This window comes from Pteronotus mesoamericanus, unplaced genomic scaffold (genome assembly GCF_021234165.1).
Source record: "Pteronotus mesoamericanus isolate MK-2021 breed Mesoamerican mustached bat unplaced genomic scaffold, CSHL_Meso_final contig_182, whole genome shotgun sequence".
NCBI lineage: Eukaryota > Metazoa > Chordata > Mammalia > Chiroptera > Mormoopidae > Pteronotus > Pteronotus mesoamericanus.
Window position 1 is genome coordinate 7,486,208 of NW_026555078.1, and position 22,356 is coordinate 7,508,563.

Sequence of the window (22,356 nt, forward strand, 5' to 3'; positions counted from 1 at the left end):
GACACAACTCCCCAGAGCCTCTCCAAAAGAATAATTCCTATAAAGAACTGTAGCACTACCAGTCAAGATGGTAGCATAGGTAAACACAGCTCACCTCCTCCCAGAACCACATCAAAATTACAACATGTAGAACCACCACCATCCAGAACATCAGAAATTGAGCTGAATGGAAGGCCTACAACTATGGAATTAAAGAAGAAACCATACTGAGACAAGTTGGAGGGGCGGAGATGCAGACGGGCTGGTCCCACACCCACGTGTGGTGGATAAAAATCAGGAGGGGTATCTTGGAAGCAAAGGGTCCCAATCCCGCCCCAGGCCCAGGGTTCCAGGGCCAGAAAGATAAGTATCCATAACTTCAGCTGTAAAAACCTACGAGACTGACGCTGTGGAACACAGCTACTGCTGGAATTCATGGCATTTCTTAAAGGGCCTGCAGAAAGACTTACTTGGACTTACTCCCTTGGAGCTCTAGCACCAGGGAGGCAAACTGGAAGGCATCAGTGACATACAGGGAGGAACTGAAGATCAGGGCAAGAGCTGGGGCGGGCAGCTTTCTCCCAGGAGGAAGTGCTGGCAGGCACCATTGATCCTTTTCTGAGCTCTCGCCACCGGGTCACCAGGTAGGTTTCATATCTGAGACTCAATCAACCTGGCCTACACTGTTTGCCCTGCCCTGGTGATTCCCTGAGGCAGTGCCCCTCCCAACTTTCGAGCCCACCCAACCTGTTTCCAGTGGCTTTTCAATATGAATGACTTGTCCTGGCCCATGCTTCAGATCTTCCTAAATTTTCTCAGTCTAGCAGATTCTGGCTTCAGGGAGCCCCATGCCTCTCAGTAAGTTGCTCCAGGCCCAGCTCTAGCAGCAACCAGCCTTGGTTCACAGCCTGGCCTCACTTGGGCATCTCCTACCCCACCTGCAGATCATTTTGTAGATTATGCTGCGTGACCCAAGAGAGAGCACAGGCAGTGGCTGACCTTGGATGTGCATACAGCAGTCAAGACTCAACTACAACAGGAGGGTATACACAGCCCACATGGTGGATGCACCTTGAGTACCCAGCCAGGCTAATAGGATAGGCTGTGCCACTGGACCCTACAGGACACCTACTACATTAAGCTATTATATTCACTCCATCAAGCCTGGGAAATGTAGTAGCTCTACCTAATACATAAAAACAAACCCAGGAAGCTTGCCAAAATGAGAAAACAAAGAAACACGGCCCAAATGAAAGAAGAGAACAAAACTCCAGAAAGAGCTAAACAAAATGGAAAAAAGCAATCTATCAGATGCAGAGTTCAAAACACTAGTTACAAGAATGCTCAAGGAGATTAGTAAGAACCTCAATAGCATAAAAACGATCCAGCCAGAAACAAAGGATACACTAACGGAAATAAAGAAGAATTTACAGGGAATCAACTGTAGAGTGGATGAGGCTGAGAATCAAGTCAGTGATTTGGAACATAATAAAGAAGCAAACTACAACCAATCAAAACAGCAAGAAGGAAAAAAAATGAGGACAGTGTAAGGAGCCCCTGGGACAACTTCAAGCGCAAACAAACAACATCTGCATCACAGGGATGCTGGAATGAGAAGAAAAAGAGCACTAAATTGGAAACCTATTTGAAGAAATAAAGAAAACTTCCCTAATTTGGCAAAGGAGACAGACATGCAAGTCTAAGAAGCACAGAGAGTCCCAAACAAGATAGACGCAAAGAGGCCCACACAAAGGCAAATTATAATTAAAATGCCAAAGGTTAAATACAAAAAGAGACTCTGAAAAGCAGTAAGAGAAAAGCAGTTAGTTTACCTACAAGGGAGTCCCCATAAGACAGCTGATTTCTCAAAAGAAACTTTTCAAGCTAGAAGGGACTGGCAATAAATAATCAAAGTGATGGGAAGGAAAGACCTACAACCAAGATTACTCTACCCAGCAAAGCTATCATTTAGATCAAAGGACATATAAAGAGCTCCCTAGACAAGAAAAAGCTAAAGGAGTTTATCACCACCAAACTAGTATTATAGGAAATGTTAAAGGATCTTCTTTAAGAACTTCAAAAATATAAGCAATAAAATGGCAATCTATACTTATCAACAATGGAATCTAAAAAACAAAATAAACAAACAAGCAGAACAGAAACAGAGCCATACATACAAAGAATGTTTTGATGGTTGCTAGATGGGAACGGGGTTGTGGAGATGAGTGAAAATGATGATGGGATTAAGAGGTACAAGTTGGTAATTGCAGAATAGCCAGGGGGACGTAAAGTAGAACACAGGGCATAGAGTAGCCAAAGAACATATGCACAACCCATGGACACGGACATGGACAATGGTGTGGGGACTGCCTGAGGGAGTGAGGGGAGGCGGGGTGGAGGGGGAAGAGAAAGGGGAAAACTGGCACAACTGCAACAACATAAACGATAAAATATAATTAAAAGAAAAGAATTGTAACATTTGATTTCAGTTGAATAGATGCTGATCACAATATCAATGAGGAAAAAGTGTTTAAGTTTATAAAATGATTTTTATTTCTCTACTGTATCTGTAAATTAATCTAATTGTTCAAAATATTTGGCCAGAAAATAATTTTCGACATTTATAAGACTTGGATTCACACAGAATGTTTTAAGAGTACTAGCTAATGGATGACATCTACAGAAAACACTGAGAAAAGCCAAGCACCACCTGCAAAACAGTTGGCTCACTAGAGGGTGGACAACTTCAATGACAAAAGCAGGAACGCAGAAGATGTCACAAAAACAAGGTGCCTAAAAAGAGCTAAATTGAAGCTTTCTATTATCACTCATCGTGCCCAATAAGCAAAGATCCTTCCATAGATTCCAATGTAAATACCCACGAGCAGAGGACGTTCACGTATTTTAAGGAGACTAGAGCACTGAAAGGTCAATGTTGGCTACTAAGTGGCAGAGCCTGGATTAACACCTAAGCAATCACAACCTTGTTATACTTCTGTGATATGTTAAGCGAAATAAAACATGTCAGCAAAATAAACATGGTGTAATTCCTATTTTACATACACATACATGTGCATGCATATAAATATACACATAAATCTACTTTTTATGGAAAGGTGCACAAGTACAATACATATGAAAAAAAGCCAAAAAGACTACAGAGAAACACTAAACTGTTTTAGGTGCAGTGCTTACTTTTAAGAAAGACAGTGAACAGAATAAAGGGAGGAATTTCTCTTGTCTTCTCTGAATATTCAAACTCCTCTTTACTATGACTCTTTCACAGGTCTTCTAGCTTAACATAATATATTGAGTACATGCAATTAGAGCCTCTCCTTCCGGAGAGTACATAAAAATGGAGTAAAGAACTTAAAAAGGACACAAATCATTAACAGTCAGCAGTGGACTCCAAGCTGGGTTTTTAAGATTATCCACTAAAATGTAGGAAGTATCAGAAATTCTATTACAATAGAAATATTCATTGTCTCCATCCTTTTCCCAGTTCTATTTTTAAATATTCTCACACACACACTAATAAGAGTGTGTATATATGTAAATAAAATACATGTATTGAATGTACATGCAGAAAAATTATTTTAGTATACAAAAAGTTGTATGGGCAAGCCCTGGCTGTGTAGCTCATTTGGTTGCAGTGTCTTGCCATACACCAAAAGGCTGCTAGTCTGACTTCCAGCCAGGGCACATACCTACACTGCAGGTTCACTCCCCAGTTGGGGCATGTATGCGAGGCAACCAGTCAATGTTTCTTTCTCACAAATGTTTCTCTTTCCCTCCCTCTGTCTCTAAAATTAATAAACATAACCTCAGGGAGGATTAAAAAAGTTTGTGTAATTATATGGTCAAATATAAGATCACTGATTTAGAGATGAGGTTTAAAGAGGGGATCACAGCAGGCAAGATTTCAACAACCAACTTCTGGAAAACCTGAAAATATAGAGACAAATACTGACTGTGAGGCAGAGCAGAAAGGCCACCACAACCCAGACCTTGGGAATACTGCAAGTGAGATGCAAGGTAGGAGTGACACAAATACTTACTGAGCTCCTATCCATGCCACACACTGTTCCGTGTATTCAATGACAGAAATGAAACACACACACGCACACACCCCCCTCCACCGCCCCCCACCAACCACCTCCCCTGCCACCCCCTGCCCAGCCAGAGATTGAAAGAAATGAGAGAGAGAGACAGACAGACAGACAGACACAGACAGACAGACACACACACACACACACACACACCCCACCCCCCGACCCCCGCCCAGCCGAAGAGATTATATCCTGGCTGGGGAGGGAGGGAGCGGATGGACCTCAAAAACTAACGAAGTATTTATTAAAATCTAACGTATTTTATGTTGATGATACATTTAAAATACTGAGTCTGGATAAAAAATATCTACATTATGATAATATAAAATACATACTAGGTGGCAATAAGTGCCATAGGGAAAAATATAGCTTATAAAAGCAAGTTAGGGAATGCGGGCTAGGGAAGGCCTCATTGAGATGGCTTCGGAGCAAACTGTGGACATCTGAAAGAAAACATTTCAGGGGAAGGGCAAAAGCATTTCAGACATGCCCTCCTTTACGCTCTGAGAGCAACACTAACACTGTCAAGGGAATTGCAAGGAGAACACAGGGGAGGGAGGGAGGGTGGTAGATGACGAGATCAGGGGGAACTCTGACTCTCACTTAGAGTGTAATGGGGAGCCACCAGAGGGTTCTGGGCATGTGAGTGATCTAACTTACCGTTTAAAAGGGTCGCTCTGCTGCTGTGTGGAACAGACTGTAGGAGGGCAAGCATCTAGACCCATAAGAACACTATTCCAATAATGAAGGCAAGTAATGGGTGACAGTTTAAACTAGGATGGTAGAGGCAGAGCTGATGAGGGTTGGGTGAATTTAAATATATTCTGAAGGTAGAAGCTGGCAGGATTTACTAAAGGTGAAAGGAGGGAGAGAGGTAAAAGGAGAGAAAAAGAGAAAGGAAGGAGAGAGAGAAAAAAGGAAGAATGGTCCCAAGTTTGAAAGGAAGAAGAATAAACAGCGTTAGGTTTCTGACCTGAGCAACTAGAAAGGCAGAGCTGCCTTAATTAAAATAAGGAAGACTGAAGAAAGAACAGACCAGAGGCAACGATCTACTTAGTAGGTAGGTTTCAGACAAGTTTAAAATGGTTTATTATATATCCAGGAAGAAATACAGACTAAGCAGTTAAATGGAAATCAGGAATTCAGGTACAAGGTCCAGGCTGCAGATACAAATTTGGGAGTTGGCAGGCTCAGATGATGTTTGATATGGATGAAATGAACAAAGGGAAATCCAACAGTGAGAGACTGGAGCAATGAGCAAAGACAACTACAAAGGGTATGAATCACAAGGTTTGCGAACGATACAGTCACAGGTATTTAAAAGACAAAATTTACAAAATTATTAAAAAGTGTTCTTTCCTCAAAAAAACTCAGCAAATTGAGGAGAGTGTGGATAGTGGGAGGATAAGAACTCCCAGGAAAGTTCCTCGGCCATTTCAAGGCCAACTGCACCACTTTCTTATCTGCTTTATTCAGAACAAAGCCAGCCCACAGTAAATGTTAGCCCACATCACAATTCTAGGTGAGCCTTTGCACTACCCTTTTCTTAAACGAGGGACCACCTGTTTGCAGACATTGATGGAAAGAGCTGCAAATGAGAGGTCTAAAGAAAGAAGACAAAAAATGTACTATGAAGAAAACCACCAATGAAGAGACAAAAAACAATTCTTTAAAAAAAAAAAAAAAAAAAAAAATCCTCGCCCTGGCTGGTGTGGCTCAGTGGACTGAGCACCAACCAGCCTGCGAACTGAAAGGTCACCAGCTTGATTCCCAGTCAGGGCACATGCCTGGGTTGCAGGCCACAGGCTCAGGTGGGGATGTGAAAGACACAGCCAATCAATGTTTCTCTCCCTCCCTTCCTTTAGAGTTTCTCTCTACAAAAAAAAAATTAATAAAACCTTAAAAAAACCCTCTAATTATGTTTCTCAAACAAACTTAAAATAATACTGTCTGTACAAAACAAGATATTGTGAAAAACGGAACAAGAGCGAGCTTGCAAAAATTTAAAAATATGCTTGCATAAATAAGGAAAAAAATGGGGGATTGAAGATAAAGACCAGAAAATATTCCAGAACAGAGTATCAAACCAAAATGGAGAGAAAAGTAAGAGATAAAATAAAAGCAGGAATTTTATCATCCAACTAACAGAATTTCCAAAGAACAGAACAATGAAAATAGAGAACAACCTGTAAAGAAATAATGTTAAGAGAATTTCTCAAGATGGGAAGAATGGATTTTTACATTAAGAGTACACAAGGTGTCCAGCCCAAGAGTGACTCATCATCACATAGACTTACCACAGTAAATTCGAGACATCAGAACACAGGAAAACCCCCAGGTATTCTATAACAAACTAAGGAAGCCTCAAAATAAAGCCATGTCTTTGAAGTATTGAAGAAAGTTATTTCAACTTAGACATTTTTAGTAGCCAAACTATCAATTAAGTACCAGGGTATCTTTAGATTTCTAAGCACTCAGACAATTTACCTTCCATACTTTTTTCTTCATGATGCAGGGACAAAACAGAAGAATATACTGAGAAGCCAAAGTGGGACCCAGGAAATGCAGAGCAAACTGAGGGAAAGAATGTCTTGAGATGAAAGCATTGAAGCAGACCTAGAGAGCAACCAGTCAGATGAGCAAGAGGATAGTAGCTTTATTTAGGAGGAAGGTACCTAAGAAAAAAGGGGAACCCAAAGATTTAAGAGTATAAAATGACAGATCTCTAGGCTATAATTCAGGTAGGCAAAGCAAGAAGGGGAAAACAAACCCCAGAAGAACCTAAAGAAATAAAAAAATTGCCCAAAGAGGAAGGGAACGCTAAACAAAGAACCACAGAACAAAATAATTAATTTGGTCCTGTAGTGCATAATATTTATATAGTTTTAATAATGTAAATGCTTATTGAATCTCAATATTTAGACTTAACCGACAAAGAATGGTAGTCTTAACTAGGAAACAAAATAAAATATAAATTTGATCATGACAAAATTTAGAAGGTAAGAAAAAAGGTGAATAAAAATTAAAGGACATATATACCCTTAGGTTTTGGAGAGTTAAAACATATTGAAATATAACTAATCAGACAAGAAATAGACATTTAGTTGTATTTCTTAACATTATAAAAATAACCAATAAAGGAACTAAAAATAGTAATTTTACTGTACGGGCTTGAAGGTAGGAAAAAGTGAGTTAGATTCTGAAATACCAAGAAATTAAGAGACCATCTATAGTTGGTAAATTAAGAAACAGTGGTATAAGCAAATTATTACACACATAGAGAAAATAAAAGAAAGTCATAAACAGAATCATTCAAAAGCAGTGGCCTCTGGGGAGGCCTAGTGTGGAGAAGGATGAAGCAAGGAATGCTGCTTTTTATTTTAAATATATCTATACTATTTGCTTATTTACTACTTTATTAGCAGACATTACAATGATTTGTTTTTCCAAATTTTCTATGAGTATGCATTTGAAAATGTAAAATGTTTCAAGTATTTTTATTAAAACATATACCAAATAGAAATAATAAAAGAAAATCCACACCTAGACACATCAAAGAACATCAGAGACAAAGATCTTGAAAGCAGCCAGAGAAAGAACAGATCACCTACAAAGGAACAACAAACAATCAGAATGACAGAAGTCCACTCAACAGTAACGGGAGCAGGAAGACAATGGGATAAGATAGATGAGGTGCTAAAAGCAAATAACTATTGTTAATCTAGATGTGGGTATCCAGAAAAACTACTGCATAAGAACAAGGAGAAACAAAAATGCTTATAGGTAAATAGGCTCTTGGGAAATTTACCAACAGATCTGTTTTAAAGAAACTCCCAAAGAATATACTTTAAAAATACTTCAAAATATTAGAAAATCATGACCCCCAAATAACATTCAAGAGATACCTATGAGAACAAAAAACGGCAAACACAGATGTGTCCAAAGAAACACTACCTGGGTAAAATAATATAATGATGCCCAATTTATGAACTTTTTAAGTTTATTTTTAAAGAGGGGGAAGGGAGGGAGAGAAACATCAACGTGTGGCTGCCTTTCACGCACCCCCTACCAGGGACCAGGCCCACAACCCAGGCACATGCCCCAACTGGGAATTGAACCAGTGACCCTTTGGTGCACAGGCCGGAGCTCAATCCACTGAGCCACACCAGCCAGGGCTAAGTCTTTTAATCCAAAATTCTCCGGCTTTTTGACCTACGTAACTCCCAGAAACTGAACTTTGCCTGTTGTATGCTCAGAGTACAACCAACATACTTCTCTGGCCTCTGTACTCCTGCAAGGTGACCGCTGGACCAGACTTGATCACTCAGATTAAAATCCTCTGACAAGACTAAGGTAGTTTTATTTTCATCATCAGGAGGCACAAAATGGTTGGTTTTCATTTTTTAAAAAAAGTGTTAGTAGCTATTATGAACAGCACCTAGATTCTTTAATTCCTAAGTTGCAAAAAAACCAAACAAAAATAAACCCCTGTAATTCTCTCATTTTGTTTTTACTTACTAGCTAGAATTATTTTAAAAGATGCTTCCCTCATTTATATCTAGGGTTGGCAAACATCTTCTATTTTAGGTTATGTGGGCTATATGGCCTATTGCAACTGTTCAAATCTGCAGCTATAGTACAAAAGTAGGCAGAGATAATACAACAATGAGTAAGGTGGCATAGTTCCAATAAAACTTTATAAAAACATGCTAATTCCTGTACCACAGAAGACACCATAAGTGTTCAATTATTTATCTGGTTGAGTATTTATTATTTTCCAGAAGGGGGCCAATTAAGGGTCTACTTCTTTAAAAATATCATGGGAAAAAAAGGGAACAGCAAATAAAAATATCATTGTGAAATCGTTGGCTTCAATCCACTGTAATCCCTTTTACTGAAGCTCGAAACCAGCTACTCTTCACAAATTGGCCCACTCAGAGTTTTCAGTTACTACCTACTGGCTGTTTTGGGTTTTCCTATACTCATGTCCATCATTTATTGCAACTGCACATAATGCTGACATGGAAAATAGTCAAAGAATGAATTACAAAGTCAAAGACATGGAGTACAGTCAAAGATTTTTTTTAAAAAGAGAGAACAAAGACGACAAATACAGGATGAACTCACAAAGCTTCATTAATCAAGTGTATGTGAGATGAACCCAGAACAATTTAAAGGACACAGCTGAAGAGGAGTAAAAAAACATAGCCTAGTGAGAGAAAAGTGTATTAGATATAACATGATGAACACACAGTTTTGGTGGGGCTTTTAAATTCAGATCATAGTAGCAGAAAAAAAGAAGAAACTAGAATCTTTCCTAATGGGAACAGAACAAACAGTGGAGAACAGTGGGGGAACAGCCTGGCAAGGAAGCTGGGGAGGCCAGGCTGATGGCATCAGGCCTGGGCCATGCACTGATGGGGTGCGGGGTAGGGGCACAGCAACACTGTAAGTGCTCTCACAAAGAAGTCCCATAGTAAATCATGCTTTAGACAGAGACTGTGCAGCAGCTGGGCAGGGGGGGTTGAGAGAAAGGAAGCGCAGAGATCAGCTGGAAGCTAACTGTAGCACAGTCAGGCATAAGGGTTTGATAAAGTAGGGCCACTGGGACAATAAGGCATATATGGCAGGTGAGAGAGAGAGAGAGAGAGAGAGAGAGAGACACACACAGGACACTGAGAAGGGGCAGATTTAGGTAAGATTTCAAATTCAAGAGAACAGGGGAAGAATTAACAAAAAGAAGGAAAGCTGTAACATATATTCCTATGTATCTTTAAATTGGCACTTTCTAAAGACTAGCAAAATACTGATCACATTAAAGCTAGGTGACAGAGTTCATGGAAATTCATTGCACTATTCTTCCCACTGCTGAGAACATTAAAAATTTCCACAACAAACAGGTTTCTAAAATTCTGAGAAATGTAGGTATAGATTCCTCATGGTCCCTTCTTATTCTGTTTTTGGGCTGGTGAGCACTTTTTTCATAATATAACATTTCATAAACACTCACTGAAAAATATTTAATGCCTCATGAAAAAAGTCTAATAAAGAATGAAATTTCATTTAAATTATTACCTTGACTTTTTTCTATATTATCTCCTTTTGTGTCTTCTTCTTTAAGTGGGGGACTTATTCTAGAGGTCCTGCTCTGTCCCTGGACCATTTCTGCCAGCAATTCTTCTTGAGAAGTTCGAGTTCTGGGAGCAACTGGAAGGGTCTGTTTCTGTGAGACTTTTATATAAAAAGCAAAAAAAGATGGAAATGCAAATGTAGTAATACATCAAACTCACCAGTCATGTTAATGTAAATACCTCCATACCTCCTTCACTTCAGAACATGGGAAGTTTAAAACAGTTCACAGATACCACCTCATTTTTTCTTACAATATTCTCAAGAGATAGATAACCTGACTTAAATACCAACATGTATGTAAACATCTATAGTTTTAAATCACACGCCATATATACACTGAAGCACATATGTATTCATTTTGAACCAAATGCAATTCTGCTTCACGATCCTGTAACAACTTCAAATTCAGATAAACTAGGTAAAGAAACAATTTCAATACTATTTCTCAAAAAGACTTGGGCTATCTCCAACTATCATAAATAGCAAGAAATTTCAAGGTCACACTGAGTAAAATTCTCTAAATTTCTCATCATTTTAAACAGTATCGTGACAGAAAAAAATGGGAATGGAAATAGAGGAATTATTAGGTCAAGTACAGGCCAAATAATCCTTATCCTGTATGTCAAACCATGTTCAATTTCATGTTCACAGGTTAAATTAGGGATGAGGAGAAGCAGGGGGAAACATGGCTCTTAGGGTCAAAAGGTGAGAGCTTATGGTTTACTTCACTTTAGGAAGGGGTCACAAAAAGAGATGCAAAAAATAATGGAAAGCAAAAACAGTGCTAAAAGAAGTCATCAAACATGTAGCAAAAATAAATTTTAAAGTAGGTAATCAACTTATTAACAACAGTTTCATACAATGGCTCCAGTATACAGGGCATAGAATAAAGAATTTAATGACAATATGGCATCCCTGATTTGGTTTGCATTTCAGAATGACCTTTCTGTATAACTAGCTTATGGCTGACACATTTCCTTTATTTTAAAACAGGTTAATAATTTATATTTACGATGTTTCATACACACTGGGAAGAGGGAGTAAATGACACTGTAGTTGCTCAAAGAGCTAAAGTCCACTGACAGGAACGTTTCTCAAACTAGTCAAATCTCCTTTTAAAACCATTGCTCTATGAGCCTCATCTTGGTCTTGACATGGGGTAGGCATCTTTATCGTACCACACCGAGGAGCAATTGTTTCTAGCTTACTCAAGAGTTACAAAAATCGTTTTACTCAATAAAAACATAACTCCTTTAAGTTACCTGTAGAATAGTTCGTTGTTTTTGTTACAGATTCTTGAGCTTCAGATATAGCCTTTAAAATCAGATTCTTGTTAGCTTGTTTAGAAGGAGGAAGTGAGGGTCTAAAAAAGTTAAGAAAAATATTTTATTATAGATTTCAGTTCTTGATGTGCTAGCCATCCATTACGCCTTTACTACAGCTTTCTCTTAGGTTTTGGACAGCTGCAGTTTTTAGGACATGACAACTAGACCTAAACCTTATTAACTTTTAACGATAATGAATCCATTCAACTTTTCCACCTGTTAGTTTTTAATATCCTCTACAATTTCTCCAATTTTAAGAAATTTCTTTCATTAATAGGTTTTTCTCAAAAACCAATGGAAAAGTCTCGTATGCTATTAAATTTTTATGTTTATGATATCCTCTTTAAGAACCCAGAAGACTCCACCATGCAATTCAAGGTTACTTCACAGACATGTGCAGGTACCTCCTTTCGGGCTTCGCCGGCACTGACACGCTGCTGGAGACGCTTCCTGTGCGGGACCCACAATCCTCCTCCTCCTCCTCCTCTTCTCCATCGTGATTGAATTTTTTAACTTTAACAACTGAACTTACCACAGGCAACTTTCTCTTTCGAAAGTTTTCTTCCTGCAATCAGATAAATTCATGCTTACCTAGTCTCAGAAAATAACAAAGTTTTACCACAGCATTTTTTTAAGAAAAAGCCAATCATATTAAAAATTCATGGGCTATTTCCTGGTTTCTTATAAAAATATGAATATTATCCCTAATAGCCAACCTTTAGTGAAAACAAAAACTGATGCTTTACATCCATTTATAAACAGCAACACATAGCACTGCTGAGGAAAATAATAAAGCATTTACTAGTACATGCTGTGAAATATCTAATAGTGACCTAAAATCTCAGCAAAACTACAATGTACGGTTAAAACTATCTCATATGTTGGCATACCAGGAAAGTAAAGATGTAAAATTTCTGCAGGAATCAGTCACAGAGAGAAAAATCTAACTAGTGTAATATCGGGGTGGCCAAAAAGTCGTTTTTTTCTGTAAAATAAAAGACACATTTTTCCATTTTCACCAGTAACTTTAGTGATCTGGATATTTTGAGTATGTTGGCTGTCTCACACGAGGTAGAACATTGATTATTCTCAATTAATGTCTCGATTTGATGGCTACCAATTTCTATCCGACCATGGAGCATCACCCAACGAGAAATCTCCAGCATGAAACTTCGCAAACTACTTTGGACACATCCAGTAAGTCACAGCACCTTCTCCATATACTGCACAAATCTGTTTTTGCATTTCAGTTGCATTTTTACCTTTCTTGAAATAATAAAGCATAGTACACTGAAAATGTTGCGTATTTTCTTCCATCTTTATATTAATATGGCTACACAAAAATTTAGCAATTTGGTAAGAAAAAATGCCTGCTTGTATGACAGCTATCATAATACAACCTAACAAAATTGTTTCAAATGAAGTTAAACACAACTAAGCATTACTACAGCGATCTTAACGGAAAAAACCAAACTTTTTGGCCAACCCAATATAGCACAGCAGTTCAGAATAAACTTGCAATATGTATTTAGTTACTTCACATACCATTTAGTATAAAGAACTGTCAATTTTCAGCTAACAAGCCAAGACTTACAAGTATATACAAACCTCAATACTCATTTTTTCTGAGTTGTTTCTGAAGAAGGGACTATACGTCTCTTCTAAGCTGTTAAGCACTTCTGGCTCACACAAACGTCCTGTTTCATATACCCGGCTGTTCTGCATATCAAGTTGCTTGGCAGCATGAATACTGTTTTGCTGCTGTTGAAATTGCAACCTGTTTAAATGAACACTACTATCTGCAGTTCGACTTGCAGGTGGACGATAAATTTCAATAGAAGGGCGAGAAGAACCGTATGTAAGCGTTACTGTAGGTTTTTTCTGAGCTAAGGGATTTTCCTGCACAAAATTGAGGTCTTCATCAATGAGGTCATCTGGTTCTGGTTTAATATCAATCACATCTTCCGAGGGTGCTGGCTCCCTCAGAGGTTTCACTGTTGACATTAGTCGGGTTGCAGTTCCATCATCATATGCCTGTCTATTAAACACATACACAAAAAAACATATTAAAACCAATTTAGAGGAATATGTTTAAATTGTCATAGAGTATTTACTTAAATTGTAATGAAAGTGTTTGAATAGTCCCTTTATGTATTCAATTAAAATCTACTTTGAAATGTCATTCTTTTTTTGAAATTTGACTTACTATATTTGAGATAATGTGGTCTCATTCACTCTTCTTTTTTTAATCCTCACCCGACAATATATTTGGTCACTGATTTTTGGAGGGAGTAAGGGAGGAACACTGACGTGAGAGAAAAACATCCGCCAGCTGCCTCACATACATGCCCCAACCAGGATCAAACCCACAACCTAGGCTCGTGCCCTGACTGGCAATCAAACCCACAACCTTTTTGGTATAAGAGACAAGGCTCCAACTGCTGAGCAACAAGGCCAGGGCCCGTTCTTTATTTTTTCTTTTAAGATTCGTTTTATTTTAGAGAGGGAAAGGGAGAAAGAGGGAGAGAAAAACATTAATGTGTGAAACATCAATCAGCTGCCTGTTGCACGTGCCCCAACTGGGGACGGGGCCCACAACCCAGGCGTGTGCCCTGATCAGGAATCGGACGAGGGACCTCTCACTTTGCGGGACGCCGCCCAACCAAAGGAGTCACACAAGGCAGGGCAAGGGCCCATTCTTTATTTTAAAAATTGCTCACGACCATCTCGCTATTTCCAAAAATTTCTGAAAATGGGAATTTAAAGATATAAAAACTAATGTAAATGTCACATACCTCCCCATCTGCCCACAGAAGGTCTACAAAGGACTCTCACCTGACATTATTGGTTTTCTGCTCCTGTGAACTGGAAGAAATTCTGGAATCTCTTTTCTCAGGTCTAGTGCCAGAAACTGCAAGGGGTGGCACTGCAGCTTCGTGCCTTCTCTCATCCCCTCTACTGAAACTGCTCTTGTTTGAAGGCACGTTACTATCGAATATGTTGGTATCAGAAGACTTCAGACTAGAGGGGTCTGGAGAGAAAAACACATGACCTTTTAAAACTACTTTTATTACTTTGCTCCTTCCCCTTGTTCATCACACATTTAAAAGCAATATATATTATTCCACACCATTTTAAGTGGCTGAATATTACTCCATACATAGTAACATCATAATTTATTCATTTTACTATTACTGAACTTGTAAGTAATTTTCAATTATAAAATACTAAACCATCCTTAAGATTAAATTGTTATACCCTTTTGTATTACTTCCTAAGGATAAATTGCTTAGTTCTCCTTCCTTTATTTAAATTATCATTGAATTACATTGTATATTGTTCTTAAAACCATAAAAATATGTGCTTCCTAAAAAATGTTTAAATGAACTGTTTTCAAATTTATGGGCTCCCCCCCCAAAGCAGTTTAAATGTCTTCAGAATGCAAACAATCATATGCTACAGCAAATTCCAAAGAAAGTCCATTTTTATTAATCTTACCAGTTGTAACAGAGCGAAGTTTATCTAATACCCCATGAAGCCTGAAAGAAAAAACAATAAAAAAGTAAAGCACCCTTTAGTCAGTGAAGATTTTATTGCAACTGTCACTCTAAATTGACATTACAGAATCAATCTTCAGATAAATGGTACTAAATGCTAAATGGTTTAATGGATATATAGTATTAAGTTTCACATTTTTTAAAAACTTTATATGAACACTATAAGAGCCAATCAAAAATCATATTTTTATTACTATTTTCAACATCTAGCCTCTGCAAAAAAATAAGGGCAACCATATGATCCAACCACAGTCTTATATAGGAAGAATGTTATTTTGTTTCATAAGGACTAAATATGCAATGTAGCTTATGATGAAAGATAAACTATCACAAATGTGTGCTACAGCATACTATTACAACTGTTTAGGTAGTTTAAATTAATTTTATCTACTCATGGTTTCTGAAAAATTAATTCTGAGGTGAAAACACTTAAAAATCTCAAAATATATTCACATTTCACTGTTAATTATTCTTTACAAAACTAATGTGGTAAACAAGCAAAGACTATAATCTTGCTCATCATATAACCTATTTTATTTGAATAGTCACATACAGGGCACATCTGCCTTCCAGCCCTTCCAAGAGGCCATGCCTCCTGCAACACCAGAAACAGTCCATGATGTTCCACCCAGAGCCCGGTCACATGGCCCTGTCACCTGGGACACAGTCACTGCAGGGCTCCAAGGAATCAGAGCAGTCTGTTTGGGACTGGTGTCAATGAACGTTTACCTCGGGAAAGCAAAGTGCCAAAATGAGAGACACCATCACTTATATCAGGGCATGTTAAAGGACTGAATTTAATGGGTCATTTCAAAGAGTTTAGGGAACAAAAACCAGGAGCTCTTAACATTGTGACCTGATTTAAGTTCTCCACAGGCTGTAACAGACACTCATTAGTAAGGACTGAATTTATGGCAAGGTGAAGTTGAATTAATTTGATTTTAAATTCTAATTCAGTTGACAGTCTGTTTATGTAAGAAATTTGTCTAACACATTCCATCCAAGTTATCTGAGAAATGATCTACTAGGTCAATCTCTCATATTACATTAGTGGACTCAAATCTCAAGTGACCTAAAGGTTGAACCAAAAGTCAGGTCACTAAAATGTACATCAAACAAATACCTGAAATGGTGAAGACTTTAAAAAAAAAAAAAAGCACTGATGATAATGGTAATTTCCCCAGTGAAAACACCACGATTTTTTTTGTGGGGGGAGGAGTGTGGAGGAGAGTGGGGTAAATTCTGGGAACAAACGCGAACAAGTGGGTTAGGTCACACACATTTTGTGCCAAACATAGTACCAAAAATTTGAGGATTGACTACTGCACTCCATGTTCTTCAAAGCAAATTCTTTGAGGAATTGCAAGAAAGCTTCAAAAAAGTTGTAAAGCATACATTTAACCTGCTGGGACAAAACATCTTCAAGACCAGCTTTTGGTTTAAAGGCAGGAAGTTAACCAGCTTTACATTCCTCCTTAGTGTCTCCCATTCCCTGTCCCAGTCTCTTGCCATTCAAGTTAAGCAGTCCTCTGCTCACCTGCCTCCTGCTCCATCACCCACCTGGGTTGTAACTGCTGGTTCCCAGGGTGAGGGGCCTTATACCGTACTTCCTGCTCTATGCTCAGCCACATCACTACCCTCCCCTAGCCCTCAGTCTGCCGTAAACCCGGTCCCAGAACCTGACCTGCCTTCTTAAACTGAATCTTATGCTTTTGGTTAGTATTCTAAACTAAAGGCCTATGTAGTTTGAAAAAGGGCACTGAAAATTACAATATTAACTTATGTTTGAACACAGAGTTGCCTATTTTAAAATTCCAAACTTTAGCCCTAGCTGGTGTGGCTCAGTGGATTGAGCACTGGCCTGGGGACTGAAAGGTTGCCGGTTTGCTTCCCAGTCAGCACTCATGGCTGAGTTGCGGGCCAGGTCCCAAACTGGGGGCACGCAAGAGGCAACTGATTGATGTTTCTCCCACACATCAATGTTTCTCTCCCTTTTCCCTTCCTCTCCCCTCTCTAAAAATACATACATAATTAAAAAATAAAAGTCCAAACTTCAAAAAATTCTGTACTTAAAAAAAAACCACAAAAATTTAGGAAGTCAACCCAATTCAAAAAAATATCTGAAGTTGATTTAGGCTAGAGGAGAATGATACAATGCAGAAGTTTACAAGGGAAACAGAGTAACTACAGTTAACATGTACTATGGACTTGCTGAGAGCCCCGCACAGCTGTGAGCATATCACATGCATTAGCTCACTTAACCCTCACCAAGATCCTATAAAGGTGATCTACTGTCCCCATTTTACAAATGGAGAAACCAAGGCAAGAGGCAGGCCCAGGATTCAACCACAGCAGCCTGGCTCCAGAGGCTGCACTCTCAGTGCTCGTGACCTGCCTCTCCACACTGAATCTCGTATCAGAAACCTGTTTTCAGACAGACTACCTACTCTGACTTGCACCAAACTTTGGTCTAAGGGGGTAAATATTCAGAAACATACCATACGGTGAATCGAACTGTGTTGTTCCCTAGAAACAGGGACAGGTCCTCTGTCATTTGGTCCTGACTTTTCTTGTTGGCCACCATCACCATAATGTAATCAGGAAGTTCTTCATCTATTTAAAAGGAAAAGTATATAAAAACTTTGTTTTCCTCAATATTTTCTTCTATCTAAAGTTGACATGATTGAAAATATAGACGTAGCTCTAAGAATTAGCATCTCAGCTCTACTGAAATTATGTTGGACAAGAAAGCAGAGCTTTTTTTCCTCTTCATTCTATAGCATTTAGATTACTAGAAGGATGGGAATTGGAGTAACAAATACTTACAAAACTAGATATTCTGAATTACAGTATCAAATTTGACAGTGCATACATTTCCTTCATCTTTTTGACAATGCCCATTAATTTCCAAGAAGCTTCTAGAAGCATATGGACATTCCTCAAAAATGAGTTTTGTTTAGTTTGGTGTTTGTTACTCATTTCTCAAGAACACTTTTATCCTTGGTAAATTTCAATTACTCAGGGTAACAACCTTGCAGCAACATCAGATAAACTGAAACCAAAAAGACCTACATCGTTTAAAAATTCAATCTTTAGATTAAATCCTTTCAACTCATTGTTTTATACTAATACCCTCCCCTACAAAGTGATTGTGAGGGTGAGATCTAGGACCCAAATCAACAAAAAACCCCACCACAGTGAGAGGGTAAGGAAGCAAAAGTCATTTATCAGGACACTAACCCCTACCAAAAAAATTCTTTCAACTCCTTTAATACCTTAAATACTCATAATATTTCTATGTAGGCAGAAAGGTTCACTTCAGAAGTACTGTCAAGACATTTATTTCAAGGAGAAATGTCAAAAATCCAGTTCAAGAAAAGCACAACTTCATTGAGAAATCCCAATCTTCTCTCCACAAATGGAGAGAAGTCAGAATATCTGATGGGAGCATAAAATATGATATGAGAAGCTACAGGTCAAGTAGTTAGCCATTTATTATTGTCTTTGTGGAATATCAAAAGGCCCCCACTGCTTTCTAAGTATTTTAGTAAATAACCCTTGTAGCGTATTTATGCGAAGTGTACCTACTGTGAGCTGCCACTAGTAACCCAGGAAAGGTCAACAAAGAAAATGGAATGCTTTGGCAGTTTGACAGTTTCTCTCCCTCATAATGTTGGTGACGAAAACGAGGACTGCGCTGTCACTATATATTAAGTTTGCAAATTCTAAAATTTTATAAAAATGAGATCAGTGGTTGCCTGGGTGGGTACAGGGTGTCAACAGGAAAAAAAGGTGGAGGTTGGGATACAAAGGAGCCCCCAAAACTTTTGAGAATGAGGGATATGTTCATTAGCTTGATTATGAAATAGTCATATTAAGACATACCAAACCGTACACTTTGAATATGTGCAGTTTAATGTTTAGCAAGCACATCTCAACAAACTGTTAGAATTTTATACATTATTTTCTTAGTAGATACAAAATAGGAAATAAGACTCTAATGAAAAATTAATGTGTTCATAATACATTTTTACAGAATTCTAATTGCTTTCTCAAGTTCATTTGAAATCTACATATGGACAAAAAACTAAAAATTTTGAAGCTTTCTGTAAATTCATACCTCTAAAATGTGAATGAAATATTGTGCCAAGTTATAATGGTCACCTTACTGAAGTGCTCCATTTTAAACAGATGAAAGAGACCTTATCACTCTCAACAAAAAGGGCTGTTCACCTTTCACATCCTGCCCAATGCCTTGAAAATAGGTAGTCAAATATTTACTTTTTAAAATATTTTGTCATTTTAAAATTATAGCTGACATACAATATATTAGTTTCAGGTGTACAACCCAATAATTAGACACTTATAAAGTGATCAGCCCAACAGATCTAGTACCTACCTGACACCATATACAGTTACTACAATGTTGTTGCTATATTCTCTACGCTGTACTTTACAGCCCCATGACTATTCTGTCAAATATTTATTAAAGGATCATTTCAATAAACTTAAAAGTCTCCAGGACTTTCTCTAGCGCAAAGAAAAGGATTAGAAAGTACCCTTTTCAGAAGGTCAATGATGCACAAATAATTTGGCAGCTAATTGTAAACATAAATCATGCACACTTTTATTTCAAAAAGAACCTATTAATGATGACCTCTGTTTACCTACTATACCAATGCTTTGGAAAAAACCAGGTTCTCTGGTAGGCCCCTGGGACAAAACAAATATGGAGTCTCTACCCTCAAAGAAATTTCCAGTCAAGAAGCAGAGACAAACAAGTTGGGAAGCTGTGTTAATGTTAATCGTCAAGACATATTTCAGCAGAGTTCTAGTGGAGCTTAAAGGAGTGACCATTACCTGTTTATTAGCCCACCGAGTTCCCAAAATAAAGTTAACGTACTAGAAACCCAGAACACTGAAATCTGCCACTAACCAGCTCTATTTAGCCTTCCCAAGACTCCATTTCTTCCCCTGTAAGAGAAATGCCACACTCCCTGCCACCCCACTCCAGCACCACATTTAGAGCTGAACTACATGAAAACATTTTGAAAGCTATAAAATACATGGTATTTGTACTACAATTACATTTTCTTAAAAAAAAAAAAAAAGATTTATTTTTTAGAAAGAGGGGAAGGGAGGGATAAAGAGAGGAAGGGAAACACCAATGTGCAAGAGACATTTTGGTTGCCTCCATCTTGGTTGCCTCTCAGCACACCCCCTAACCTGGGACCTGGTCAGCAACCCAGGCTGTGCCCTGACCAGGAACCGAACCCGGGACCTTTCACTTTGCGGGGGACACCCAACCCACTGAGCCACACCAGTCAGGGCTACAATTATGTTTCATACTGAACTTTGCTAAGCTTGTAACCAGGTTTTTAATAGGCTCAAAACTATTGGTTTGAGGTTTTTTATAAATGACCGGAATCACCAGTAAGATTGAATTTAAACTTATCAACATGTCTGTTATTTCATACGATGGAATCAAGGAATTTCTCATTTCTGTGTACTTCTTTTTAACCCAAAACATGTTCCTGGCACATACATATCTGGCATCCATTAAGCTGGCTGAACAAATAAAAGAAAAAATCGATCCTGGTTCAGCTTCATCTTTAACCTCATGAGCCTCAATTTTTCTTACCTATTAAAGTCTTAACAACAGATCTTTTATGTAACATGTCCAGCATGTGGTAAACTAGCAATTCTCAAATTATCTGGTCTCAGAGGCCTTTTACACTCTTAAAAATTATTGATGACCACCAGAGAGGTTTCATTTATGTGAGTTTATTGATATTTACCATACTGGAAATTAAAACTGAGAATTTAAAAAATGCATTTATTAATTTGTTTAAAATACACCTATCAAATGTTAACAACGATCCCTTTTATATTAACAGATATTTTTATGAACATATTCCAAAACAAAAAATTAAAGCAAAAATATAAAGTAACATTTTTATCAATCTCTTTAACATCTGGTTTAAAAGACAGCAGGATTCCAATTTCTGCTTCTGCACTTAACCTGTTGTAGTATGTTGTTCTAAACAAAGACTGAAGAAAATCTGGTCTTAACACATACATAGTTGGAAAAACAAGTATTTTAATAGCCTTTGCAGATAATGTGGATATTGTTTTGTGATACTACCTCAAAACTCAACAAGTGATAGTTTCTTAAAGGTCAGCAGTAGTATCAAAACTAAAACTGTATCAACAACTTTACTTTTTTGTATCATTGCAGGAAAACCCATCGCTCCATCCTAGAGTTTTTGTGGATCCTTTACCCTCATATAATTCTGTAACATCATGCATCGGTCATTTGGGAAAAAAAACAAAACAAAACAAAACAAAACACCAGTTCACTGAGCTATACAAACCATTTTGGTGCATTTCATTATACAATATAAAAGAATCATCTGTTAATATCACCACTGATTTCATCAGAAAGGCTCTGAAATACTGGAAAGCTGTCAAGCTTACTGAGGTAGACAGAAATTTTCTAAAACTCTAATTTTCATTTGAAACCTCAACTTTTGTCATTGGTAGCAAAGCCTATCAGTTATTTTCCTTTACTCACTTTCAAGAAAATGTCTGCCAAATACCCAAGTGTCTATAACTAGCTTAGCCCTTTTAAGTTAAAAATGATGTTGCATGAAAAAAGTGGCTAGTTCGGTTCTCACCTCAACCACTTTTTCTTTCTTTCACAAATCCTTTTTCCTAAGTTAGCCCATCAAGTTTCAGTATACAGCAGAAGTACTTTATAGGTATTTCCCATGTCCTCACACTGCATATTTAAAAATGTAATCAAGGGCGAGGATTTTAAAAATATATTTTTACTGCTTTATCAATTACATTCATACAGAATTATGCTTGCAATTAACGAACAGATACAGAATCATGAGTTTGGTGTGAGATCTTGTTTCTTGATTTAGGCTGAAGTACCCTAAGTTTGACCCACCGTTGCTACTGCACAATCGAAACGTCAGCACAGTGAAAGCGGCAAGTGCCCCATCAGTATTGACAGGAAAATAATTCTGATTGCAGAGACCCTTCCAGTCTCCCACACCCTGAGAACCACTACCGTCAGTGATACCTATTATTTCTACAGGAGGCACCAGCTCTGCAGCCTGGCAGACCTAGGTCTCAATCTTGCTCAAGCAAGCACTCCAAGCCTCGGTTTCCTCGCTCATACCATTGGGGACATTACTACTTACCTTTCAGTGTCCTCCTGAGGGTTATCACGACCTAATGCATATA

At 38.0% G+C, this 22,356-nt stretch overlaps 1 protein-coding gene across 5 annotated transcripts in view; it reads right to left on the minus strand.

Annotated features, from left to right (window-relative positions):
- The window catches only part of ZC3H14 (zinc finger CCCH-type containing 14), a 44,461-nt gene that overhangs the window by 20,815 nt on the left and 1,290 nt on the right, over window positions 1-22,356 (minus strand). For all 5 annotated transcript variants that reach the window (XM_054567180.1, XM_054567179.1, XM_054567178.1 and 2 more), the window contains exons 3-9: window positions 17,601-17,715; window positions 15,044-15,084; window positions 14,381-14,576; window positions 13,154-13,583; window positions 11,950-12,110; window positions 11,483-11,583; window positions 10,164-10,319 (exon numbers count right to left, since the gene is read on the minus strand). In XM_054567180.1, coding sequence (XP_054423155.1) covers window positions 10,164-10,319; window positions 11,483-11,583; window positions 11,950-12,110; window positions 13,154-13,583; window positions 14,381-14,576; window positions 15,044-15,084; window positions 17,601-17,715 — 1,200 coding nt within the window. The remainder of the gene's footprint in view (window positions 1-10,163; window positions 10,320-11,482; window positions 11,584-11,949; window positions 12,111-13,153; window positions 13,584-14,380; window positions 14,577-15,043; window positions 15,085-17,600; window positions 17,716-22,356) is intronic.